Source organism: Odontesthes bonariensis, chromosome 7, assembly GCF_027942865.1.
Source record: "Odontesthes bonariensis isolate fOdoBon6 chromosome 7, fOdoBon6.hap1, whole genome shotgun sequence".
NCBI classification, from domain to species: Eukaryota; Metazoa; Chordata; class Actinopteri; order Atheriniformes; family Atherinopsidae; genus Odontesthes; species Odontesthes bonariensis.
Window position 1 is genome coordinate 17,040,678 of NC_134512.1, and position 27,812 is coordinate 17,068,489.

The 27,812-nt window shown below is 39.9% G+C and overlaps 2 protein-coding genes across 2 annotated transcripts in view; both read right to left on the minus strand.

Moving 5' to 3' along the window:
• The window catches only part of b4galnt3b (beta-1,4-N-acetyl-galactosaminyl transferase 3b), a 31,826-nt gene extending 12,882 nt beyond the window's left edge, over window positions 1-18,944 (minus strand). The window contains exons 1-7 of the mRNA XM_075469775.1: window positions 18,424-18,944; window positions 7,397-7,449; window positions 7,188-7,271; window positions 3,338-3,433; window positions 2,729-2,819; window positions 2,511-2,611; window positions 2,352-2,419 (exon numbers count right to left, since the gene is read on the minus strand). Coding sequence (XP_075325890.1) covers window positions 2,352-2,419; window positions 2,511-2,611; window positions 2,729-2,819; window positions 3,338-3,433; window positions 7,188-7,271; window positions 7,397-7,449; window positions 18,424-18,559 — 629 coding nt within the window. The 5' untranslated portion in view covers window positions 18,560-18,944. The remainder of the gene's footprint in view (window positions 1-2,351; window positions 2,420-2,510; window positions 2,612-2,728; window positions 2,820-3,337; window positions 3,434-7,187; window positions 7,272-7,396; window positions 7,450-18,423) is intronic.
• A 3,366-nt stretch (window positions 18,945-22,310) lies between these two features.
• fkbp4 (FKBP prolyl isomerase 4) lies at window positions 22,311-27,584 on the minus strand. The gene is made up of 12 exons (XM_075469778.1): window positions 27,113-27,584; window positions 26,412-26,556; window positions 26,184-26,326; window positions 25,958-26,078; window positions 25,248-25,404; window positions 24,823-24,913; window positions 24,650-24,733; window positions 24,382-24,567; window positions 24,033-24,176; window positions 23,602-23,697; window positions 23,337-23,468; window positions 22,311-23,233 (listed from the first exon to the last, which is right to left on the minus strand). The coding sequence occupies exons 1-11, from the start codon at window positions 27,209-27,211 to the stop codon at window positions 23,367-23,369; spliced, it is 1,368 nt and encodes a 455-aa protein (XP_075325893.1). The 5' UTR covers window positions 27,212-27,584; the 3' UTR covers window positions 22,311-23,233; window positions 23,337-23,366.
• Window positions 27,585-27,812: the final 228 nt, after the last annotated feature.

The window sequence follows — 27,812 nt, forward strand, 5'->3', positions numbered from 1 at the left end:
TAAATACTACAGATATATAAAATTTACTTAAAATTTTGAGTAAAATGATGTTCCTGCCTATGAAAAACAAGTAGACTTTACTTAATTTGTTTAAATAAATATAACATAAAACTTAGATGTAATTAAGTAACTTAATATCTTCACAACTGTTATGTTTTATGGTAAGTAAAATTGACTTGATACTGGCAAGTGAGTGTTACTTGATATTGCAGCATTAAATCTTACTTCATTTGAATGCAAATACTTACAAAGGGTTTTTTAAGTAAATCTTAAATTTCTATTAAGCTAGCACGTATGCTTCCCCAGTAGTCTAATTTTTTTCCAGCCCAGTGACGTTTTTAACTGTAACAAAGCTGTGCACAGAACAAAGAATGTCTTCTAAAGAAATGCTTTTATCATACAGGAAAATCACATTTAAACACTAGCTTGATATGTTTACAGGAGCACTCCTAGGGGGAGTGTTGTAGTTCTATTTTTGGTTTTTGGCTCTCAAACCTAAAACCAAACAAAGGACCAAGCAGAATTTTGACAGGAGTATATGATGAAAATGATGCTAGGGGGAAGGAGAAGCTATTGTTAATGTAATCCTGGTCCCGAGTGCTCCAATCACATATGGACAGCTCAAAGTTTGCGTGTTTACAGTTGGTTTTAAAATGCGTCCCCACACGTGTCCTGAGTGAGATCTCAGTTACCTGCTCTGTTATGTAAACAAGCTAGAAGCCCACACAGGACATCAGCATGTCTACCAGTGCTTCTGTCAAATCAAAAATACTTTGGGTGACCTGAACTATATCTGTATTGAGACACTGTCATGTTTCAGATTCGCCTGAGATACTTTTATTACGACATTTTTTACAAACATTTCAATAAGCTCATTAGCTCGGATTTGTGAAAAACAAATTTGAGAGAGGAAGTGTAAAAGTAAAAAAAATGATTTGTGATCTCACAGGGCTCAGTGTCAGCGCACCTCTGCTGATAAACACACACAGACACACAAACTGAAGCTCTCAACCTTTTAAATTCAGATGGCACATCTGCTGTATGTAAAGGGGTGCACAAGCTCAGATCCTTGTTCTCTGATACAATATGATGACCACAGTGGGAAAAATCAACAGTCAAAACAAGAATTATACTATTGAGGCAACCCACGAGCAAAGCATCCTGGTGATGAAACAACTGATATTTTTCAGACTAAAATCCTCATTGTAAAGTGTCCCGAAAACCCAGTTCAGCAAAACGTTTAGCTCCAAAACAAATTGCTTCTCCAATATATTCCCACAGATTGCTATTGCTATTCAAATCCATTAGCAGCTGTGCGCAAACTTCAGATGCTACCTTTAACAGAGACCGAAAGAGTGAGAGAATATCCTGATGGTAGCTTTGCCGCTGGCATTGAGTCATGTGAGGTCAGTAGGTGGTCCTTCAATGTGGCCCAGGACATATTTGTGTTCAGAATGCTAAATCAATGCATTCTTTAACCACCTGTGAATGTGGCCTGAGGGAATCGCAAAATCGAAAAAGGGGTTTGGGAGCTTTTAGCAAACGTTTTTTTCAGGAAGCACCTTCCAAATGGCTCAACTCAGAGCAACAGTGCAACTTGTAAATTTAGCCCGTTTTTTTTCTCTCCTAATTTATGAGGGGTGGGAAAATTTGGTCATCTAGCTGTGTCAAATGAAATCAATAACTGATCTACTTTTTTTTTTTACACTTTTTTTTACACTTTTTTTTTTTTAAAGAACGGCACATTTTTACAAACATCTAAATAGACACTATACGAGAGAAAGAAAGCAGCACAACATTGTATACATAGTAAAATACCTGGCTGAAATATTGCAAAGAAAGCCAACTTTAACTGTGAAACACTTGTTTATCATCAGACAATAACCATAATCTATGGCTGAAAATTAAGAAAGTTGAACAGATTAAAAGTCTACACACAGATGGTGCATCATGGGACACTGTTGAATAAGGAAATTGGGCATACGTTTTTGTTAGTTTTTTTCTAAATCAGGAAAAAGTGCAGAGGTGGAGGAGCAGAAGTATTCAGATCTTTTACTAAAGTAATTAATTACAGCCAACACTTCCAATTACAACTACAATGAAAGAAGACACGTAATAAAACAGCAGTGGTCTTTTTCTTTTTTCTGTAAACTGTATTACTGGTAAGTGCTTCAGCCTGAAAACATATGAATAAAAGGTTGAGTGTCAATATAATTGGTGCACCTGGGGCTTTACAGCTTTACAAGCTCCTATACTTCCAGTTGAACTAGTGAATCTGAAACCACATTGTCTGAATTTAGCTACATTTTTTGTCATCGTGGCCAATAAATTAAAATGAGGTCTGGACTCACCTAACTGGTTTGGACGTCTGACTGGCATACTTCTCAAACTCACCTGGGGCTGTCCACTCCCTGCCAGTCTAAAAACACAAAAACCCGCATGGAAATAAATGACACGAGAACTACTACGCTAAAACCACCATTGGACACTTAAATGACAAACATGCTAACCTTTCCAACCCATGCCAACAACTGCAAGTTGACGGGGGAGTCATCTGTGCTGAGCCACAATTCCGAGTTGTCATCCGAACTTAAAGCAAACACAAAGTCTCCTGAGAGAAAAGACAGAAAAGAAAGAGATATAATGAGGAAGATGCAGAGGAGGTGCAACATGACATGCAGGTGTTGTAACAGGTAGGAGCGTCATGAAATAAAAAAAGATTAAGTACCATTAGTATATGGATGTAAATAACCAAATATCCTGAGCCCATAGTTGGTCCACTGAGGAGAGACGGCCAGTTTCTGCACCGTAGTCCTGGACTGGGAGAGGAATGGCGGGGAAACAGAAAATCAAGCATGCTGTTGGCTTAATGTGAGATTACAGCTCCGGTCCAAGGAACATGAGGATTTTGCATGTGGATGTAGAATGCACCTCTGAGTGAAAACAAATGTGCATGTGCAGGTGTGTATCTGCCAACACTTGTGTGCGCAGGAATGCCTTCTTTGCATTGTAAAATGCCACAGTGCATTTCAGTCGGTTGAACAATTTATGTATGGACAGGTAATGCATACTGTTAAGGTATATCACAGTCCAACTGTGGTGAAAAACTAGACAAAAGAAAGCATTCATTAAAATAAAGGAAAAAATAAAACTACATCCAACCCTTACTGGTTTTAAGTGTTCCAATAATTCTAAACATGAACTCATGAGATATAAAGAGAAAAACACATTTTGTCCATTTATGAAGTTTTACTGGCAGTGTGATATTACTCATTATATAATTTCCCGTTAAGCATAATTAATGAATAACTGAGTGGACTGAGATCGTGTGACTCACATGAGGATATAGTGGATAATGCAAATTCTTGCGCAGGTCAGCTGTAGAACTACCACACCAGTCTTCAAACACATGGAGATTGGCCTGTCCCTTAAACTGCAGGGAGAGAGATGAGAGTGGTGACGATGATAGGTACACAGCGCTGTGTTTGCTGCAGGCATTAAGCAGCAGAATATTCAACCACCTGGCTTCTCTGCTCAACAAACTAAAGCCCAGCAAACATACACTTCCTTAGATACCACTTTAAATTACATTGACAGAACTGCAGCTACATTGATTTCTACAGTCCACACACTCATCTTTATATGAATATATTCTGTTCAAAGAGGCAGCCCACAAATCAAAATAAGAACATGATTTGAACAATCCATTATTTGAGAATTCTGTCTGAAAACAAAAATAAAATAAAGATTTCCGACATGGATATACCACAGTCGCTGTGTGGTAATATCCAATATCTGTGTAATCTGTGTAATCTGACCTTTTAAGTGAGATATGTTCTTGAAAACACAGGAATAACATTAAATCACAGGAAGTGGCTGACACTGGAAGTAATCTATTCTCTTATGCACCTCTAATAATCTTAATAAAAGTCAGTAGGAAACTCTGGAATACACACGCAGGTCTATTAAGAAGCAGTCAAGTCCCAGATGTCCTGTAAGCATACACCGCAGTGACATCTGCCAAAGAGGCCGCGTTACATGATCTGTGTGCTTTTAAGTGTGTGTTGATTGCAGCTCAGGGTTAGGATACAGCAGATCTGAGCCTACGCCAAGTGAAATGGTTAATCAGATTTCATCAATGGTCGCGCTTCACAGTTTGCTATAGTCAGCACTGTTTGTTAAAGGTTGGTTCGATGTTCCGACGAAAAAAAAAAACTGTAAACTAATCGCTCAAGACTACGCTGGGGTTCCTTGCAATATTTAACAGTGCCCTCATTTCCAAAGGCCACTTTGTGTCAAGTTTGAGGAGCTCATGTCAAGCTCAACTTTATGGTTTTGCACTTGCATCTTAAAAACTACAGACAAAAACAGATCCAGAATTTGATGCCAGAAACAAACTAAAATAAACTGGGGAAAGAAGCAAAGAAAGACAACTCACAGTTCAAGATTCTATAAGAGCAGAAGAATTGGCGACAGAGAATCATTGATCAGTTTAAGTAATACACTTTTCAGAGAATACCGATGAGCTCTCTGGAAACGAGCTCATCTCTGGTGCTACCATCACGATGACATCTCTTCCATGGAGATAAAGTGGGGTTGACGGTTGCTTTGCTACTGTGCAACACCAGCGCAAATGTATGACTCATCATGTAGATGAGTCATACATTTGCAACTGCAGAGCAGCTGAACTCATTTACTGAGCAAGAATGAACACAGACTTCTCTAAAAAAAAATTTTTTATAAAAAATGTGTATCTTCCAAACGGATTAAAAAGAAGGGTAATGAAATGCAAAGGTAAACATGCGTCCCTCACAACTTCTCTTTCTGTTTGTTGCTGACGACAAATTTCAAATTTCTTTATATTTTTCCAAACACAGTTAAGTTGGTCGTTGAAGACGATTAAAAATAGCGTCCTTTGGTCAGAAAGGTAAGAGGTTCAACTGAATGAAAAAAATCCTAGATTTATGTTTTTTGTTGCATTTTAAAAATTTTTTTCACAATTTCACTTGAACAAAACAAAAGACTTGAACACATCAGACTGAACTCCAGGAAACCGAACCCTTTTTTCTAAACTCTCAACAACTTAAAGACTAATCAATCACTTTACTGAGAACGTTTTAAGCAGATGGCAAAAACTCTGTGTTGCTCGGTCCTTCAAAACTGGTCCAGAGAGACACTTTTCCGGTAATAAAGTAGACACGTGTTTGCTTTAAAGATGCTTTTTTTTTTGTAAAAAAATTGTGATGACATTTAACTGAGAAAGCCTTTATGTACTACTGTAATACTGTATGTAATACTTTGAGGAAAAAATAAGAAATCCAATTTCTTTCATGGACTTAACTAAGTTAATACAATTTTGTCCATAATTCCCTCCAATTCACCAGTAATCAGTGTGGTTCTTCTGAAAATCCCCCAAATCTAAACATGTATTAGGCCTCAAATCAACGTATTTTGGTCCAGTTTTGTTTCAAATATCATCCTAAAGCTTGACTCTCTTGACCAGATATGGTCACCTCTGGGTGCAGAAATATCCAAGATGGCAACAGGCGGATGGAGAGCTCAAGGGCCGCTGAACAGCAGTTCAAACCAGATAGTGAAGTCACAGTGATTTTTAACACATCTTGCATACAGGAAGTGGGTTCATGTGTTCCGTTACTCAACACATCTTGAGGCAACCTGCACAGTATCAAGGCCGCAGCAGATCCCATCTGGTAGAAACCGGTCTACAAACATGACTCTAGAGGAAAAATGTTTCATTTCGCACATTTCGATTCCTAAATCCAACACAGCTTGGCATTCAAGAAACGGAAATGTAAAGCTTTAATTTTTTTCAGCATGCTAACATAATTCAGAAGCGAACTTTAAACTTAAAATGTCATGGCTAAAGTAATCCAATCCTCAAACGCTGGATTTCACCCGAAACCATTCTAGTCACCTTTCACTCAAGAGTTAACTCTTAAAAGTATGATGAAACCCTTAAATAATCATTAAACTCATGAAACGTTAATACCTCAGAACTTTTATTGCAAATTCTCTGTAATAGAAATTATTGTACAGAAGGAATACTGACAATTTATCCATTGGTATCTGATGTAATGTAGGATTATGCATGTTACACACCATGATGCCAATGCGTCACTCATCATAACATAATAAGAACGTCGAACTTTTGTTGATGGTACAAACAATTTTAAATGAATTCCAAATTACAGTGCCTATATTCTCAAAAAGAAACATTCATGCAGCTGTGAAATAAAAGAGTACATAAGTCATGTTCTCACTCATATGCTTTACTAAGTACATATAATTTGCTTATAGCTTCTTGGACACTGAATTTCAACCCTAAAAATGTGAAAACTGTCACAAATTGATTAGGAACAATTAGAGAGTTAGGCACATCTCCAATTTTTTTTTACAGCTGACTGTTTAGAAATTTCCTAAATTGTTTGTCATCCTTCTCACATTTTTCTTTTCCTTTTATGTATGCAAGAACTTGTGAAATATAAATCTTTACCAGTGTATTTCTGGCATGTACTTGTGACCTTGTTTACCCACAGGAGAAAAATAAATCACTGCAATATCTTTAACTGAGCAACTGCTGTTAAAAACTTGCAATAAATAAGTAAATTAAATAATTGCTTGATAATAAAAATCTCCATAAATGTGCAAAAGGACCACAGCCTTCTGAACCAAGTGCATTTAGTCTCCTGAGGTGTAATGACAGGAATACAATTTTTTTTTGTGCAAATCATTAAACTTTTACAATTGAGATTGTAAATCTGAGCACCCCTCTGCAAAAGTGAGCGCGTTACTTTAACTGATTTTTGTGAATCAGTAAGTCTAAAATAAATAAATAAAAATGAATAAACAGGATCACAGAACAAGTTTCAATAAGATTATACACTGGCCCACACAGCCAGACACAGCAACAGCTTCCTTCTCACATGAAACATGAGGTGGAAGTAACTGCCCAAAGTCCTGCTTAATACGGTGGAAATATGATGACGCTAATGCAAAGCAGTGGAAGCTGCTGAAGACTGTTGCAGGAAATACACTGTAAACAGGCAAAAGCCTTGAGCTGGGAGAGAACTGGGCAAGCCCAGGCAGGTTATTCAGAGTTCAAAGGAGGTGAGATAGATGACTTAAGCATACAAGCACTGTGCAGACCCACAACCACACACGCTCACCTCTGGTTTCCAGGTTTGTGGAGCGTAGCTGGAGATCCAAGCAGCTGAGTCCTCCACAGAGTCGGACTGATGCTCCCTTCTCCCCTAGAAAACACGTTAAGCCTGGTTTAGTTTTAACTCGGTTTTCCTTTATCCCCCTTTAAGCAAACACACAGCCTTGCATCACCGCATTTTCTCTTGCCACTTCTTTTTCCATGCACTCTCATTACCCTTTGGTCAAACATGGTTCTCCTCCAGTTGCTGCTGGCGTCAAGGTTCATACCTGAAGAAAAGGGAGAAAACTATCAGAGCAGAGCAGGGCTGATGGGTAAATAAGCAGCAACTGTGTGGAGAAAGTCACATGGTGTCCTCTGATTTGAAAAAGATATGTAAGCTTCCAAGGGGGAGGAGTAGCCTTTTTTTTGTTCTTTAACTGGTGTTTACCAACTGTCCACTGAAACAGAATCTAATCATGAAGTAGGCTTGAGACTCAACCTGCTTCTTCGTCCTGGTGACATCACAAACCCTTCCAGCACACCCATTGAAAAACAACAATTGCTGCAAACAGGCAAACAGGCAACCATCAAACACAATAACATTTCCTCGCTTGGTGGAAAATGCAGGTCACGCACTACAAGTGGTAGTAGATTTCCAGTAACTCTGATACAAGACGCTTTTCAGTGTACTTCTCACAGGCTTATGTTGCATGAAACAATGACGGCCAGTGTCCCTGAGGAGTCTCGCCCTGTTCCAACTCACTACTGATCACCACTGAATGCAACTCATCTTAGTCACAGACTTTAAAGAGCTGCAGTGACACGGTTGTCCTCCAGTGTTGGTAAAAAGTTCTGGCACTCTGGCAGAGTAGATGCAGAAATATTATTACATAAAAATCACAGGGTAGGGTGTATTTCAAAATAGGACTTTGCTTTATGTGCTTTTATGGGCTTGTGGTAACAGTGAACTGGGGTTACAGTGCCTGGGATGGTCTGTAATTATTACCAGGGAGGAGCTCCATAAACACACACCCTTGAGACATGGAGGCCAATTTTGGCATCATGAGTAATTCTAGAGTGGTGGTTAAGAAAAGCAACAGAGAAGTATTTTCATTTCTAACTGTACTCAACCAATCTTCCTACTCCTCTGTTGACAGCCACAGCTTTCTTTGTTGAAATTCAATGACTCATTGCTCAAAGTTTTTGGTTCATTACATCAACAGAGGGCACAAAATAAAAATAAAAACACAACTAAAAAGCAAAGAGGAGGGCTACTGAAGTGGCCAGTTAAAATTTGGTGTATTTTGTCTTGTTTCGACACGGTTTAGTGGCAGTCAAAGTAAAATCTTCCTATTGGACAATTTGTCAAAGTCAGAAGAGTTTGAAAAGCACTGTTACACTTGCATGAAGGTTTGGGAGGAGCGGCTATGCAAACCCCACAGAGGACAGTGAAATGTAAGGTTTACATAATTAAACAAACTATTCAAATTTTATATTCTAGCAGGTACGTGTTTGGTTCTTTATGTTTAGAGTTTTAGCACATTCAGTTTGAAACACTACAATCTAAGGTCTCCCCTCTAATTTGAGCGGTTTTCTTTTATCTTGAAAGTACCGTTTGTGAGAGTCGGAGTTGCAAAGGGTTCCAAAGCAAGCAGACACTTGGTGACAAAATATTTTTTTTTGGCAGCTGTGTGCCGTTTCAGCTTCAGCACAGGCAAAATCCTTGTTTGAGTAAAATCCTTTGCAAGATTACGACAAGAAACCTTTTCATGAACATATAAGTATGCTCGCCTCAATGCAGGTGTGAATGTTTGGTGATTAATGAGCAAGAGAAAACTTCATACTCACAACCTCAGAGAACTTACCACAAGAGGCAAACCCCCCGGGTAAAGGCTCAGGACCAGAAACACCAGCTTACAGTTCGGAAGAATTCACGAAAAGAAGTTCTATAAACTTACAAATCAAATATCAAACTCGAAATTAAATATCTTATCTGTCAAACTGGCACCCTGGTATCTATTGATGACTTCTATGGACGGAGGTAATAGAGTTAAAGGAGCATTCTGTGTGCTCAGATTCAGCTCAATTTCATCATTCAGAAGGACAATGATCTTCAACATGCAGCCAAGACAAAATTATATTCTTGACTGGGTGAGCCTGGTCTCAGTCTGGCTGAGTAGACATAGCAGTTATTGAAGAAAATGCTAAGAGCAGGGACAGCCTATAACAAGAAATACATAAAAGTGGCTGCAGTGAAGACCTGCGATGGATATTCTACATAACATTTATTAATACCTCGTGTATTTGTCTACGTATTTGGTATTTTAAGGTAGTATCTACCATTTTGTTTAAATGTTATTGTGCTGAAGGTGCAAAAAAGTTGTAAAAAGTTTTCATTCTGGTCAGTGCTTCACATTCTGGACTGTACAATAAACATTTATGTGCAGTGTGACTGAACACTGCACTCAATGTCTAAATCTTTCCAACAAAGCAGAAAATACCAAAAGGATAAATGCACTGGAGGAGGGCTGGTTAAACGTCCTTGTAATGAGACCCAACAATGGCAACCATTTCTCTATCAAAGCATTTATTAATGGCATCACTTCAAATGTTATCAATGTTAATTGCCTGTGTGACCTACATGAGGGAAAAACAAGCAATCCCTTAAAGACCCATATCTCAAGCCTTGAGCCTGTTGTGCTTCTGTGGCAGCCTGTGCCGCCAGTCTGAATCAGTTTGTTCTCTAGGTTAAAGGTGGTGAACCTGCTGCACAGCAGAAGCAGAAGCAAAAATAAGACTGCAACCTCCATTTCCTAATGACAGATTCAGAGTCAGAAGAATGGAGTTTGTGTGAAGATTAAAGCCTGTGCTGATGGTTATAAGATGATGTATTGTTTAATACGGGACAATACATTATGCCAGGGGTCTTCAACGTTTTTCAGGCCAGGGACCCCCAAACTGATGGAGAGTTGGAGCAGGGACCCCCTACTATTTATATGGCATACAATTGTGTTTTATATTTAACGGGGCCTAGTGCCATGTATAAACATAGGTCCTCTGTTATTGTACATTCAACATTAAGCTATTCAAATAATACACAGGTTAATATAATCATGTTTTTATTTTAAACATGTGCAAGGTACAGGGTGGCCGTGCCACTGCCTTTTATAAACAAACATCTTGCATACAACACTGAGCTATTCAAATAATCCACAGATTTTACCTTTAACCCCCTGGAGTCTAAGGCTTTTTCAGAGACTTTGAGGCAGTTGTCACCACCTTGACATTTTCAAGTATTTCAACTAACTGTAAACATCTATGCAAAAGTGACATATATGGTTGTGTTCTGAAAAGCCTAACAAAAAACAAAATGAGAGTGAAGTGAATGTAATACAAACAAGTTTTATTTAAATTGAGGGGAAACACAACTGAACAAAAAAACAAGTTTTAGAGGTCTTCAAACAGTGCAAGAAAACACACTATAAATATATCTAGCCAAGACTTTTGAAGGTTGAACATTGTAAACAAAAGTGTTGGCTGCATAAAAGTAAAAAGTGCAGTCAGAAATGTTTTTTTGTTTTCACACAAACTGTAAAAAAGTAATTGTAACTCAAGGCAGTGTCTCTGTTAGTTGAATACTAATTAGATGGGTGTGTAACACCCCTGATTCCCCCCACCCCCCTGTCACGCTCCATGTGATAATTGTCTGTCACTGGTAGGACATTGCTGCCTTCCCCCACATGCTGGCTGAATGGGGCGTGTTCTCACCTGTGAATAGCCACTCAATCACCTGGTACTTTACATGTGAATAGCGATAGGTGTGGCCTAGGAGGCTGCTGCAGTCTGAGACTACAGAAAATCCAAAGATTTCTGTTCACTCTCTTTAAAAAGGGCCAGCTATATAATTTATTTTAATATATATATATATATTTGAAAACTAGAAGTTTCAAGGTTTTAAATGGTGTCACTTATATGTTTCAATGACAAAAACTCACAGAGTTACAGATGTGTTTTTGGAGATGTGTAAAAAAATCCCGCCGCCTGCTTTTTTTTTTTTTTTAATCATCTAATCAACCAAAGATTTCGCGACCCCCCTGCAGTACCTCCGCGGACCCCCTGTTGAAGACCTCTGCATTATGCTATGATGTATTTTATACCCCTTCTTCCACCCCGGCTCCCCCAAACACTGAAGTACTACTATTATGGCCTGAGTGACTGCCAAGAAAAACTGTCATGCTAGTATCTATAAATGATTTCTATGGTCAGAGGGAGTATTTGAAGGATAGACATTAAATGTCAAAGATAACTGCCGTCACCTGAACTGATCATTTATCCACCATAAAGCTTTGATTTCAAACAAGGACGCTTGAAATCACATCCTCAAAAGAGTTGTAACTTTTTTGTGATAAAAACAAAAAAAAATTGTCAATTAATCATTTAAAGGGACACTCCACCCATTTGCATTAGGCTTTGCATTGTTAGAAACCCAGTCATACTTTTGAATGGTCATGCAACACTCTCTCACATCCCCCTGAGACGGGAGTAATCCGTATTCACCTCTTTACACTTCCTCCTACAATGACGCAAAAATCGTCATTTTGCGTCATTGTAGGAGGAAGTGGAAGAGGGGTGGATTTCTGTAGAAACTACAAGCGCTAGTTCCCACCCTTCAACACTGCCCATAGGGGGGTTGGACCTAATGCGCTAACAGACCTATCACAGATCAGTGCCAGTGCTTTTGAGAGCTGCAGCTAACATGGTCGAAGGTACCGAATACTCAGACAGATGCAATACGGAGGACTGGGATTTAGAAGAAGATATGGCTCGAGCTGGGGCGAATTGGTGGTGCCTGTGCTCTAACTGTGCGCCAATGGACACAGAACAAGAGTCTGTCTGCTGCCAAGAATTCCAGCGGTGCCAATTTCTTCTGGACGAAATCGGAGGATGACACGGACGTGTGTGTTGTTGATCACCCGAGTTTCGCACCCCATATGGATAGTGGCGTCCTGGAGACTTACTTTAGAATAACTAAAGTCAACTGGAAACGACAGCCAAAGCCTACAGGGCCAAATGGACGTCTTTCTGTAAAGTAAGTTTGTTTTCTTTGTTACTATGTCAAGGAGTACTCTTGCTAACACGCTAACGTGGCATGTTCATTGCACAAATAGCTTGCAGTTATGCAAGCTACTGTGGCACGCTAGGCTCAAATGCCATCACTCACTTTGTGATCAATGTTTTGTCTAGACAATTTCGTCTAACAGCCTACCGGCACTTTCTTGAGTGGGTCCTGCAAGGAGCAGAGGGCGTCGTGTCGTGTTACCTGCTTGTGTCGTGCAGGCTATCCGCCAGAACTACCCAGCTCCAGACGGCCAGTACTGCGGGCACCAAGAAGTGGAGGACGCTCAGGAGATAGTTTCCTTGTTTTACATTCATTCAACAGTTGTATTGTTTGTGTAGTTATTTAATTAAATGGTTAAATGTACGTTGTTGTGGTTCTTAGTAGCCTAATGTTGCTCCAAGTGTATTCGAGTTATTTAACGACCAACATTTAAGAACTGGAACAATATAGCTACTGTTACCTCAGATGACAAAACGACAGAATTGTGATCATAGCCTACCTATAATTACTATAAATTATGAAGCATTACAAGTATACATTGCATTATAAGTTTGTTGCAAATCAGTTACCTCCTTCCAAGTTTATGATGCTATTCTAAACTTTGTTGAAGGGAGACAGGAGAGAAGGAGTGACATTTTGTTTTTTAATTCACAAAATAAGAATTGTCATGAACATAAAGACACACAAACAACAGTATCCACACGATTAAAAAAAAGGTATTGACCCTGTGATTGAGTATACAGTAAAGTGCTCGATGGAAGTGCAAACAGGTAAGGCAGTGCAAGGATAAGGTAAAGACCATATAAGACAAAGACATTTAGGACATATAAGACATGGTAATTTTACAAAATGTATCACGAGGAATGGGTTAAGGTACAGCTGACGTCTGGCGCTGTCTGGGATTCAATGTTTTCTGATGATGAGGACAACTCTGCAGCAGACGTCGACGTCGTTTTAGTCTGAAATGTCATACGTTCAATAACGTTAAAAACATTTGAATAACGTCAGACTAACACAGTAAAACATGGTGGATTTACATCGCTAATAACAAACTTATTTAGATCTACATAGCAAAGTGTCTAACGTTACATTGCTAACTTTGCTGACGAGTGGAGTTGGCGAGGCAGACACACTAGAACAGCAAGCGACCAAAACATACAAGATATTTACTTTGTAAACAGCCAAATCATATGAGATGTGCTGCTTTACAGCAGACGACTATATCAGTGTGTGTTCTCAGTAGCCGCTAGAGTCGAGTTAGAAAAAAAGCCTTACCTCCAGGCAAATGCGTTTAGCATTGCTAGCAGTTCCAAAAGTTCCTGGCTTTTTGCACAAGTCCAACTCTTTGGGTAATCTATGAAAACTTACTCCGTGTATTTTCCTTGTGCTGGCTGAACATCCCGGTACCATGCAAGTGCACACCATTTCGATACACAAACGAGGAGTAATTCACGAATGATTTCGCAAACTCTTCACTAGAAATTGTGTGACATGATTTCCAGGTAGCGTAGTCGGTGCTACTCTCGGGGGAGTGGCCTGAGGATCTTGAGCATTGCAATGCACTATGGGGATTGTTGTCTTTAATCCAAAAGCACAAAAAAGTCATTTTCTGCCTTTTCTCGATCAAGAAGGCACCAAGTTAGAAATTTATGCTACTATTCTACCACATATATGGCCCACTTTCAATACATATTCATGTCTCCACTGGTGGAATGTTCCTTTAAACTCTATATTTGCCTAAAAAAATGATGAGATTAATCATTGTAGTTTTAAAGGCAAAAATGCTTCCCCATTCTTGCTTAATAATTCATAATTTCAGTTACACTTTGGGGATTTCTTTGTTTTACCTTTTTTTCATAATGCAACAAATGTTTGGGGTGACTGGGGGCCTGAATGCAGGCAGGTCAGTTTAGTTTCATGACTCTTTTGCTACAGAGCCATGCCACTGTACTACATCCACAATGTAGTGTGACATCATCTTGTTGAAATAAGCAAGATAAGCAAGTCAATAAGCAAGACCCTCCATGACAAACGTGCTATCTGGCTAGCAGCACATGAAACGCTGTTATCTTTATATGTTCAGCCTTAATGGGATAGTTTGCCTCTTTTGACATGAAGCTGTATGACATCCCATATAGCAATATCATTTATGAACATTGACTTACCCCCCGCTGGGTCCTGTCAGCCGAATTCCAGCTGAGTTTTGCGTTCCACGAAGGTAGTCCGGCTAGTTGGCTGGGGTCAAAAAAATAAAGCGTTTTGCTTCTCAAAAAAATATCCGTTTTAAAGAGTAATACATTTGCATCACAAAATGTTGTCCAGGAAAAAGTCAGACCTCACTTCGCTTGGCGCTATTTTTGCCTCCCTTGATATCAATGCGTCCAATGTAAAACTGTGCAGACCGAAGTGCAGACCGAGCACTCCCTAGCCACCTAGCGATAGCTGCACCTGTTACGGTGTTTACTGCTCGGAAGCAGGGGACTGCTCGGTCTGCTCTTCGGTGTGCACAGTTTTACATTGGACGCATTGATATCAAGGGAGGCAAAAATAGCGCCAAGCGAAGTGAGGTCTTACTTTTTCCTGGACAACATTTTGTGATGCAAATGTATTACTCTTTTGAACTGATATTTTTTTGAGAAGCAAAACGCTTTATTTTTTTGACCCCAGCCAACTAGCCGGACTACCTTCGTGGAACACAAAACTCAGCTGGAATTCGGCTCACAGGACGCAGTGGGGGGTAAGTCAATGTTCATAATGATATTGCTATATGGGATGTCATACAGCTTCATGTCAAAAGAGGCGAACTATCCCTTTAATGCTGCCTCCACAAATGTGCCATGCAATGTACACTCACTATCTTAAGACTCAGTCTCTCTGGGGTGTTTCTGATACCCAGTCATGTTACTGACCTGGATATCAGGTCAATTGACCTAATTGGTTGTGAGATGGTTCGCTAGGTATTTGTCCATTCCCAACTTTTTCTTAAACATGTTTTGCTTGCAGCAAATACCAGACATTTAATAAATACAATTTTATATGGTGTCTATGTTGAATATTGGATTAAACATGGAGTTTTAAATCTTTAGTTATCACAGGATTAACTTCAATTCTAATTCTTGAAGTCAGGATTCAATTAAAAAAAATCTACTTTGACCAACTTTGGACATAAAAAATATGTAAAAAAAAAAAAGAAAAAAAAAGAAAGAGATTTTCTGTCTTCGTTCACATTTGACACAATTCAGAAACTTTTGAAAACAAAACGATGAAACCAATGCAAAAAAGTTCTGCCAAAGACTGCACTACATGCAATCTTCTTATTAGATTTGCATACAAAACTAAAACATTTTACACTAAATAGAAACTTTAAATGTACAGTTAATCTTCGCTTTCTTTTACAAATGCATCATTTTCACGTCCATCTTATAGCCCTGTTGTAAGACTATTGGGAGTCCTTGGGTGTAAGTGAGCAAAAGTTTACACTGACCTACCCTATCATCAAGGACCTGGAGTAATCAGGTTTTTTGATAAAAGGTGCAAGTGTGAACTGTAAACATGCGAGGAACAGAAAAAAAAAAAAAAAAAACACTTTGGTCTAATAAAACAAACTTGGATTTCCAAAGTTATTTCTGCTGGAGTGACTCTCCTTCCCTGCTTTTATATTTCCGAAACCATCCTGAAACCATAAAGTGATTTTACATACACTGAATGACCACAATCGTGACAACAGTGGTACAGTGTTTAGCACTGCTGCCTCACAGCAACAAGGTTCTAGATTTAAGCTGTCTGTTCACTGTGTCCCTGCATGTCCTTTCTCTGGGTACTCTAGTTTCCTCCATAAGACATGCATTTTATGTTAGATGGGTTTCCTAAACCGACAGTGAGCCTGAATGTGCATGTTAGTCTCTCTCTGCGTTAGCCCTGTGATAAACTGGCTACCTATCCAATGTGGATCACTGCAGCTGGGATGGGCTCCAACGCCAGCAACTAAGCCTGGCACAATTAAACATAATTGCATGACTGGAATTAACAACAAATTAATAAATCAATCAATCAATTATACTTTATTAATCCCCGAGGGGAAAGCAGGATAGAGGAAACAACAAATATTTAGTTTGATCTCTAGAAACGTTGCTCTTCACTTGTATTTACAAAGCAGAATAGAACTAACACAGAGGCATATTTCCATAACTATTTGCACATTGTTCCGGCATATGAGATTTGCCTGGTGATGTTTTAATAATAAAAAAAGATTTCACTGCATCTTGGTTGTCAACTATGGATTAATGGCTCCTGAATGGAGAGTTAGTGCCAGCAATCATGTATCTGAGACATCTTAACTTCTCATATTTGACCAATGGTTCCTATAAAGTACCTTCTGAAGTGAAGATTGATTCATTTGAAAGCCAAAAACAAGTTTAATTGCACCGTTATTGGTTTCTGACCCAAATGCAACATCAGTGCCTATTGACAAATAGGCAATTTGAGGTTTTGCAGAGGTAAAAAAACAACAAAAAAAGAAACACTGATGCCACTAGATTAAAATGAAAAAAGTTACCACATCCAATTTGCATAGCTTACAGTAGCACAGCTACTGACTCAAGTTAGCACTGATGTTATATCTGCTTTGTGCAATCTCCCTTACAAAACCATAAAAAAAGCCTGCCTGAAAGTGTGTTGTTCTTCTCCTCTTCTTCATAAAGAGTGCGTGTAGTACTCAACTAACTGAAAATGTTTGTACGACAGTCGGCAATGCAATCAGACATCTCTGCAAAGAAACAGTACTTTTGTGTCATTTTAAACATTTACTTGCACAGTGAGCTTAGACTTTACAGGTCACCAAACTGAAAGCTTTCTTCGGCTTCATTGTACTGCAATAAACACGCAGCAGCTCCTGACTCTATACTCAAAGAAAATGATTCACCTGCAGCAAAATCGCAAGAATTTCAGTCACACTACCCTCTAAAATGTGTGTACATGTGGCTAAGCCCTGTAATGTAGGTCTCAAGCGTGTGTTTACACGCTAAGGCTTTGTTAAGCCTATGTGTCATGTTATTGTTGTTTCTCTCGTGTGGGATGACACCAAATTGACTTCCCTTGCTGTATTTATCTCAATCATTCTGCCGTGGTTGTGGTGACATCCCTGTGTCATATGACTGAGTGTCAGAGCACTGCAACAGATGGTAAGGCAAGGTGTGAATAAGGTAAAAGGCAGGAAATTTGGTTACCCAGTGAGAGACGAGACATCCTTTTGAGTGTCTACGTGCGAACTGACTTTCTGACCTCCCATCCCCCTCTTACTGTCTTTCTTGTACTAAAACGCGCACTGCTTCTACGCTGTAACTGGGCCAGTTCTTTCACCTGCTGTAGGATCAAATTTCCTTTGGAAATTAATGATAAGTTCAACTTGAAGTGAACCATGTTTCTGTTAATGAGCACTAACACATTTGCTGCAGTTGATTTGGCATTTTCGATGAAACAAACATATTCCTTAGTGTATGATTTTGAAAGTACCGAATAACCAGTCAACAGAAAACCTCTACGCACTGTAATAAAGCCCCTCAAAAAAGCAATAAACAGCAATTTTCTGCAGATTCTGTAAGTTTTTAGAGCTACTTAAGTATAACTCTACTTACCATATCATGCAAAGCTGTTTTTTGTTTCACAAAACAGCACTGTTGCTGACCTTGTCCTCAGAGGAGATGATAAACTCTATGCTATAGAGACTTTGTTTTATGGCAATAATCTGCACCGTTCATAAATTTGCTTTTTCAATGTCTCTGTTTCCCTGCACTCATATCAGAGGCTTTAGAAAATCAATGACCAGTTCAAGATCTCTATAACAGAACAGCAACAAAAAAATGTGAACAAAATAAAAGACTAAATGTCAAGTAAACATCTTAAAAAAAAGGAGGCTTTCTTTTCTAGTACCTCTACGTGTGCCGAGTCGCACTTTTTTTTTTTTTTTTTTTTTAAATCTCAAGTTTCCCTGTGTTATTTTCTTACATTTCGCCATTGTTACTCTTCTTTGTTACAACTTCTACACAATTCAGAGCTTAGCCAAACCTGTGCACGACTTTAATACCCATTTTAGGGACAAACACTTGTTGAGTCACAGCGTCCGCACTCGCACGCACAAACTTACTGAGATAACCGCTCCACGCTTTTGCAGCAATCATCTCATGGTAGACGGCCAGAGCTCCGGCCAGCAGTATCGCCCCAAACAGAAAGTATTTGCCATTTCGCCGCAGTTTCTTCAAGGGGAAAAACGCCGCGATCATCTTGGCTCCAGGGCGAAACTTGCTCCCGAGTTTAGTCGTATCACCCGCTTTGTCATCGGCGGCGGGACCGGACACACCGTCAGCCAGCCAGCCAGCCTCAGCTGCTCCCCGTGGGTGCGTAGCGCTCTATCAGCACCCTGAATGATCGCAGTGCGCCGGTCCCCCGGTGGCTCTCATCGCTAGAAAAATCCCACCCTGACCTGGGACTGCCGGTAACCTACCAGGTCACTGACCACTCTCGATCATGTAAATATTTCAAAGAGTTTCGTAAAAAAGCTCCCGATTGCCGAGTGCGCCCCGCGGACGCGCTGCCCTCCGCTCCGACTTGACCCAAGGCGCACACCGAAGCTGCACAATGAGCGAAACGAAGGGTGAGCCTCACAGCAGCCTCTGCCCCCTCACAACTTCATCAAGAGAGACAGAACATGACAGAGAGCTGTCCAATCGGGGCCAGGTGAGCATTCAGCGTAAAAGCATTAACTGTCGCGGAGGCCGCCACATTAACAAACCTACACGTGCACACTTGAATAATTTGGCTGTATTTCCCTCAGCTTGTAGTGTATTGGTGAATTTTTTTTTTTTTGTTTTTTCTTTAGGTTTGATTCGGAATTTTATAGTTCACATTTTTAAGCTTGGCACCTGGCGTTTCATTTTGAAATGCTCCACCGGAAACGCTTCTCACTTAGTCGTAACTCGATCGAAACAAGTGTGTGAGATTTCAAGGAACAGCAAACATGGGAAGTAACCAAGCTGCACCACCACCCTTCGGTTTACCTGCAACAGGTAATCGCAATAATGCTCTTTTTTTTTCTTTTTTTTTTTTAGCGATCTATTGTTTTTCCTGCGAAGAACTCACAAGTCAAAGTTTTCGTCATATGAATTTATTCTATAACTTGAGGAGCCCCACCTTTTTTTATTTGCAATGATAAACGATAAGCTTCACAAGCGCGTATGTATCACCTCCCGGTGTTCAAGATATCACAAGATGACAAGATGATTGTGTGTCTGTTACAAATGAGAATGTGTAGCCAGGGGCTATTTGAGTCTAGATGTTGTCCTTGAACACAGATATACTCTGCTAAAAACTAAATCTTCCCGTCTAGTGAGTAGCAGGGACTTTTGCAGAAGGCTAACTGATAGAATTAAGAGTGAAGTGCGAAACATTCCTTTCAACACTTTGGACTTTTTGGTTTTAATAATTTTAATCAAGAAGGGAAAACACACATCCTGGAGCAGTTTGAGCAACCCAAGAAATTTCTGCTGAAAAGCATTTCCCTTCTTATCTTTTTACAACTATGACTTGTTCACAGTCACCAGAAAGACCCAAGCAATGCGTGTTTCAAATATTTAGTCAAAATCAAATAGTCTATTTTGGCTCCTCAAACCTTGCCAGGCTCAGTCCTCTAAATGTTAGAATCCTAACTCAGAAAAAGTGGGGGGTGATAAAGAAAATGCAGATAAAAAAATGAAATAAAACTAAACAAAAAAGCTTACATTGACTTTTATTGCATTGCAGAGAGCACAAACCTAAGATATTTTATACTTTGTCTTGCCAGGAGAATAGATGGCCGGAGGTTCTTCAGTTTCTGTTGTTTAAACACAACGTTTCACGAAGAAAGACTGGAAGCTACTTGCATATTATTAATATCTTAACTTAATATCTTAAGTGCATCATATCATTAAACGATCCAAAAAAGCTGCAGGAATTTCAGTGCCTGAAGGACGAGGGCAAAGGCTCGACGGCTGGGATCTTTGGCCCCTCGGACGGCACTGAATCAAGAACAGTCATTCACCAATAGCTGATATAACCACATGAGCAAAGGGTTACAGCGGGGGAACCTTTATGGAGTAAAATGTAACAAAAACAACTGCCACTTAAAACTTTACTGTTTCAAAGAAACCTAACATTGTTCAGCAGTGGCATTGACTTGTCTGAGCTTGGAGGCATCTGGGATGAACCACGATGCAGTGGAAATGAGTCAGTATCAAAGATCTTTTTTGGAAGAACTGGATGGTGTGTGTGGGCTCCGCAGCCCTCAGCATGATGGACTCCCAGTTCAAATCATTTCTGGGACCTTTCTTTGAGGGTTGTGTCCGGGAACTCCAGATTCCTCCCACGGTCCAAAAGCACGCATGTTAGAATAATTGGTTGTTCTGAATTGACCTTTGGAGTGAGTGTGAGGGAGCTTGTTGCTTGTATCTGTGTCAAGCCTGTGATAGACTGGTGCCCTGTCCAGGGTGACCCATCCTGGAATTGGCTGTCCCTTCCTGAGGATGCTGAATGCTGCTGACCAAAGTCATAAAGGACCAGTCAGACTGTTAAAGTAAGTCCAAAAGTCAGACTCTCTGATGTTACAGGTTTGTATCAGGGCCCATGCCAAAACTTATTTACACTTTTGTTATTACAGCATCAATGCAGAAAAGTTCATGGAGATTTTAGAGCAACATATGGTGCCTTTAAGATGTCTTCTCCAGGAACATTCATACACTTCCCACATCGTCCACGAGACAATGCAAAACCACATTCTGAACACATTACCAAAAGAGGGAACTGAAATGGCCTGCCTGCAGTTCCCCAATAAAAAATGTCTCGAGAATATTGAAATGAACAAAATAACGACTGAAAAGCTTCGTGGCTTTGTAAACTCAAAGCCACAATGTAGTTTGAGATGCAGTGGCAACATCACAGTTGTAGAAGCTTTAGTGTCCCAATATTTTTTCAGATGTGTTTGCGGGTCCAAAATGCTGGAATGGCAAAGTGTCAAAAGCAGATAGCAAAATGGAAAAAGATAAGTTTCCTCAGGTGGTAAATACAGAGTATTCAGTCTGTCCAAGCCTTCACTTAGACCTTGATTTAATTTCATGGCTTCTCACAGCCTGTAACTATAAAACCTTTGCAGGATTTTCTTTTTACGGCGTAGCCAGCTTTCATTCATTATCTTCATGAAAAGGCTCACTGCCCCTGCACGTAATTTTATGATGTGATCGGGGTCACTGCCAAGCCAGAACACTAACAACAAGGAGATCACGGCTTCTGTTGTTGTGGGAACAATAACGTAAGAAATCAGACTCTCCCAGATGAGAACTTTACCTACACCTGCTGGCATATAAATCACTAAGTTACCACAATAAAACTGACAAGAATCTCTCTGTCAAAGAAAAAAAAAAAGGTTTCCACACCTTGTTCTCAATCAACATGTACAAAACAGGCAAGAACAGTGAAAGAAAGCCATCTGTAAGATGACACCAGCATCTCAAGATAGAGGGCTGGGAGATCAAATCAGTTCCTGTTTATTATGGGAAAGCTGACTGAAGCAGGTACAACCTTGATCATATATACAAAACATACCTTTTTCTTAGAAAGTATAAGAAATTAGAAAAACAAGTTGTGTAATGCGTTGAATGTTACAAATCGAAGCGAATCCCAGTCTACAGCTCTTCCTTCCTGGTTACGCTCGGGAAATTGATGTTGAACAAAACATTTCAATTCTTAAGGAGGAATAAAATGACTCATACATTTCTCTTTATTTTCATACATTTATAAATTCCACAGAAGTGTGCGCAAGTGCCGAGTTAAATCATCTCATGGCTTGCTGTCCGCACGCTCCTTATTCCTTGAGTCGACACAGACTTCACAGCTTATTTGTGACTTAACATCTCTCACGTCACGTTCAGTTATAGACGTAAAAACAAAAATATCGAAGGAACAATTAACTGAGGATAAAATAAAAATAAAAAGCCATATGCACAATCAATGTGTAGTTCCTGTTTATTATATCCTTCTGTCAAGGATACATCAAGCAGTGACTTATTCCAACAAAGTCAATCAAACTCAGACAGCACGGTTTTAAATTGGGAATCTAATTAAGTTTTCACCACTGTAAGCACTGCTGACTAACAGAGCCGTCTTCTTCTGGTGCACACTCTTAAACCGAGGCTGACGAACCATATATGCACACATTCATTTTTTTAAATCTTTTTTTACAGTAAATAAACCAAAACGTAAACCGTTTCAATTGCGTCCAGGAGCTAATAAATGTCCTTTCTACTGTAGCTGCTTACGTTATAAATGCACATATTCCAGTTGAGAAATCAGCTCTCTTTTTCAACAATTTGGAAAGAAATAACAAGCACAACACTGAGAAAGAAAAACTGAAAAGTACAAAGTCAATATATCCAAAGCAAAAGTGAACAGTCCTGTACCCTAGAGGTTTTAAAGGAGCTTCATCTTTAGGCTGAGATTCCAGGATAATGTCTTATTAATCCACGTATCCACAGTGCTGCTACATACATACTTTAGGACACAGGCACTAACATTCAAAACTTATCAGATCTATGAACACAGCCATCACAACTGCAGGAATTGATCAGTAGGCCCGGGACAAGCCTTGGCTGGACACCAAAACTGAGGAGGGTTACAGCGCAGAAGGTAGTGAGAGTAAACAGTCTAGCCCTTCATGGTTGAGGGTTTTGAATTTCTGCACTTAAAACTTGGGATACACCTTTGTTCCTAACCATATTTCTTTTAGGTCATATGCACTGTGGTTAAAAAATGTGGGCTGAAAGGGTTCAGAGCCAGGTTCGTGGAACACAACTAATTTATGATATCCATATCCTACTGTGCAATCAGCTGAGGAAGCCCAACTCCCTCAGCGAGCTGCCACACCAAAAACCCTGCAAAGACATTTCCAAGGTCAGTGATCTCAGTGACACTGTCATTCTAACATACACACATCACATCTTTAACACAAATGGCCAGTTACAAAAGTTTAAGTACAGTTGAACCACATGACAGTCGCGTCTTCATCTACGCCTTTGCTTCACTCGCAACTTCCTTTTCTCCGTTTCCAATCTCCATTTCATCCTCGCCGTTCTCCTTGCTCTCGGTCTTTGCCTTATCTGCTTCTTTCTGTATGTGAGGGAAGACGAACCACATCAGCACCTTTTGAGCTGGGCTATCTTTTTAACAAAACCGAAAGAAACAACAAAACAAACGCTTATTGCACCCTCTTGTGCCTGTTGTAAGAAAGACAAGCCTTCACCTTTGAATCCCTCTCTGCAAATTTCTGGAACATGTTGGCGTAGATGCGTTTGTCCTTCTCATGCTGCTCCTTTATACGTTTCTGACAGAGCGCCACCTGGCAGGACACGACGGAGATGTCAGTGTACCATATTTTCAGTTGACATACAAGACAGATACAGCAGCGTTCAGATCACAAAACAAAAAGTTTCCCAGTATCTTCAAAGGAACTTAAGAGATGCCCATACATATCGGCATGTGTACAAATTCACAAAAAAGATAGCGACACAAATTGTTTATTTGACACGTGACACTTTTCCCCGTTCATTTTAGATACGAGTGCAATAAAACACATGCACGTTAGAATCCTGGACTTAAAAAAAAAAAGAAAGGAAATAAACAATTCTCATTAGAGGAAAGAAAAATGTTTGTTTCCAAAACATGTTGTTATACCTGACTCTTGGCAGCCTTGTTGGCAGGATACAGCTGAACAACTAGTTGGAAATCCTCTCTTGCACTGTCAAACTCCTTCATATAGAACAGTGCCTCTCCCCTTCGGAACAAAGCTTTCTCATTGGTGGAATCCATTTCCAAAGCCTATAATCAAAATAATTATTAAAATTACATTTTAGTATTCGAACACAGATAACCAGCACTTATGTAATACAGAAGAAGACAACCATGCAATCTAATCAAAGCAATCAACAAAGAATAAAGGCTGACCTTAAACCCACTGAATACTGACTTCATTGTTGGCTAATAGTTGAATATGTCTTGCTTGGATATAGTAAACATTACATACCTTGTCGCAGTTTTCGAAGGCCAGGCTTGGCTCCTGCAATTTAAGGTAGCACATGGCCAAATTCAAATGTGCAGCTAGCTGCAACACTTTTGCCTTCTTCTCATCCTCTCCTGTCAAACCAGACTCGTGTTCCAGCCAAGAAACAATCCTTTTGTACTGCACAGATGCCTGCTTGTATTTTCCCTCCTGCAACATGCAGAGTTACTACGTTAAAAGACAAAGTCTTTGCTCGAGTCAACGACAAAGTGCGCGCTCCCTCGAAACATACCTTAAAATACTGTGTTCCCTTCTCTTTGACAATACCACTTTGCTCCAGCTTTTCTAATGTGTTCATTTCCCATGACTCCTTGGCCTATTAAAAGAATACATTTGAGGAAACGGTGGCATAGGTACTTCAACAACTGAAGTTGTATTCGTCTCACAGCACCAGGATCTGCTTACCTTCTCAAAGGCTGCCAGCTTGATCTTGTACTGCAATGTTGCGCCACCGGGAATGTTATGCTTTTCATTTCCTGCATTCCCAAACCCGTATCTGCAAATCAAACACGCTTCGTTGATCTTAAGTGCGTAAAAGACTTGTTGGTGTGCAACTTAAAACACAATTGTAGTGATGGGGTTTGTCCATTAACATAGAACAAAAAGAAATCAATAAATGTATCCCCATTTTAGATTTTTGTCATTTCAAAGCTATAAAAATCATCAATTCTGATATTTTTCGGTAACGAGACAGTTAATTTTAATATAGCCTAAAACCTCATCGCATAGCCAGCAACGAGAGATGCTAAAAACACAACAGTCAAGCATTTTCCTCTGACATGACTTCAATACAATAAAGTTGGTGAGATGCACAGTCAACATGATCATACTTGGGCTTAATAGTGAATAGTGCCTCCTCGCCTTGCTCCATAGCCGTGATGGCCTTCTCCACTCCAGTAGGCAAGCCAAGATTCTCTCCATCCCCGATCTCAAATTTTAGTTCTCTCTCGTCAAATACGCGTTCACCAAAAGTACCTTCCACAGTCACTGAGAGGGGAGGGAAATGTTTGAGTTAGTGCACGTCACAGACTCCTGACTTTCACTGGCTAATGTGCATCATATCGGCAGCTGAGGGGAAACACACCGTTCCACCTGTCGACTAAATAGTTTTTATGTTTTGAGCTCCAATTTCCCTCGGCAGTACATCAGAAAGTAGCTGATGATGTTTAAATGCTTTACTGTGCTCTCAATCACAGATAATCATTCACAGTATGCACAAGCACACATTTCTATATCTGTTTACCTGTAACTTGGACTCAGTATATAATCTCAATTTTAATCCAGTTCTTCAAATTCATGTAGAGACTAGCAGGCCCTAAAAATCCAAGTAGCTTTTAAGTGGATTTTACAAATACATCTTCACATATCAGTTAGTCCTCTGCCATGACATCTATCCTAACTGTTAAGCTATTACACTAATACTAAAAAGCTGTTTGTGAAGCACACAAGCTTAGAATTGGTCTTAAAACATAAAACATTGTGTGTGTTCTATGAGCAAGGAAATACTTTGCAAAGAAACGAGTGCATCTGGATGCGCTACCTTCAACAGAAGCTCCTTCATTAGGCTTGGAGTATCCCTGCCCTTTAGTGATGATACGTCTGATGATCCCTCCATCCTCCTCTTCAGTTATGTCCTCCCCTCGAAATTCAAAGAGCTCCACCTTTACGTGTGTAAATGGGTGAAAATAACAATTTCTTTTTTTTTTTTTGGGAAATAATGCCAGGAATACAGTTAAAAGTAGGTATCAAAATAAATGTGAGTGTACCTCAAAGATAAGAGTGGCATTTGGAGGAATCTTAGGTGGGCTGCCTGCAGATCCATAAGCATACTCGGGCTTACAGATGAGCTGGCATAGCTCTCCCACTTTCATTGTGGCCACGCCGACGTCCCATGCCTTTATTACTTGCCCTAAAGACAGGTAGGACGGAATTAATCACAATCATTGGGCAGCATGAATGACTGAATCTTTGCGTTTTACAGGTATGCGACTAACCTTTGCCCAACTCGAAGGAGAACTTCTCTCCTCGGTCTCTGCTCGAGTCAAAATGTGTCCCGTCCAGAAGCGTACCCACATAATGCACAAACACTTTGTCACCAGTCATAGGGAGCTCTGCACCTGTACCTTCCCTTTTGACCAGCTGTAAGAACAGACAAGAGGAGAAATGAGCAAAACTAGGAGGAGGGTTTATTAAAGCAAAAAGTAATATCTCTAACAGGTATGTAAACCCAGAACCAGATCTATCCTATTTGTGTCTCACATTTGAAAGGTCCCACCTTTCACTTTGGCACTCGTGTATAAAAAGGTAAAACTGTCAAATGATTAGGAGGGAAACTAGTTTAAAAAAAAAAGGCACTGTTTTGAGTCTTTCTATCTTGATTAATAAATGCTCACATCAGCACTGATACTTAATTCTCCACGGCCCCAGATCCTTCTAGAAACAGAAGGCTGCAGGGGAAATAACTGATATCATTGACACCTTAGCGCAATAAGTTACAGATGAGACCAATGCACTGAATTTAGGAAGATAGCGTTGGTGTTGGGGTGTTGACAGCGTTGCAGATAGCTTCAACTAGTCGATAACACCGATAGCACAAGCAACATTCTTGCTAATAACGGCTACTGTTAGCTTAGCCAAATGCGTCAGCTAACCACGCAGCTAGCTGGAGTTGCAGTACCAAAACAAAATCACTTACCTTTAAGACACCCCCGTCTTTCTTTGGTGTGATGTCCTCACCCTCCATTGGGATGGTGTTTTGCCCTTCGCTTGTCTGCTCCTCTGCAGTCATTGTCATGAGGCAGATTTCCCCTTCTCTCTGGCTTGCAGCACAATCCAAACTGAGTAACTGACAGACACTGGCTACTGATATCGGTGGCTAAAGCTAATCACCCCTCAACCAACGTTAAGTGCAGCAAGCAACAACAAACGACAACACTGGCGAGCTAGCAGACGTCGTTAAATGCTCTACGCTAACTCAACTTTCTTGTGGACACTGTTGTAAGTCAAACGCACGTTGCTGCTCTCAGCCAAAAGCACTGTGCTACGGTTGTGCACCAACGACGCTCGTGTCAGTGAGGGGGTAAAGAGCGAAATTACTTCTGGTTCACGTTTCTTGCAGCCTGGTGTCTGACAATCGCTTAAAAAAGGGCAGAGAACTTTCCAGACAGTCTACAGGAAACACGGGGATGAACGAGCTTTGGTAGCATTGTATATGTTTACAAGCGTCTACCGGAAAGGCGGTGCGCAAAAATGAGCAGATCAAAAGCTCACTTTACAAATACAGTATACTTGTAAATTAAAAGTCTAATGACTCTAAGATCTTGAACTCTCTAATGATAATATAATAATAAAAGTAATAAAAATAACAAAATATGAACTGGACAAGAGTCGCACCG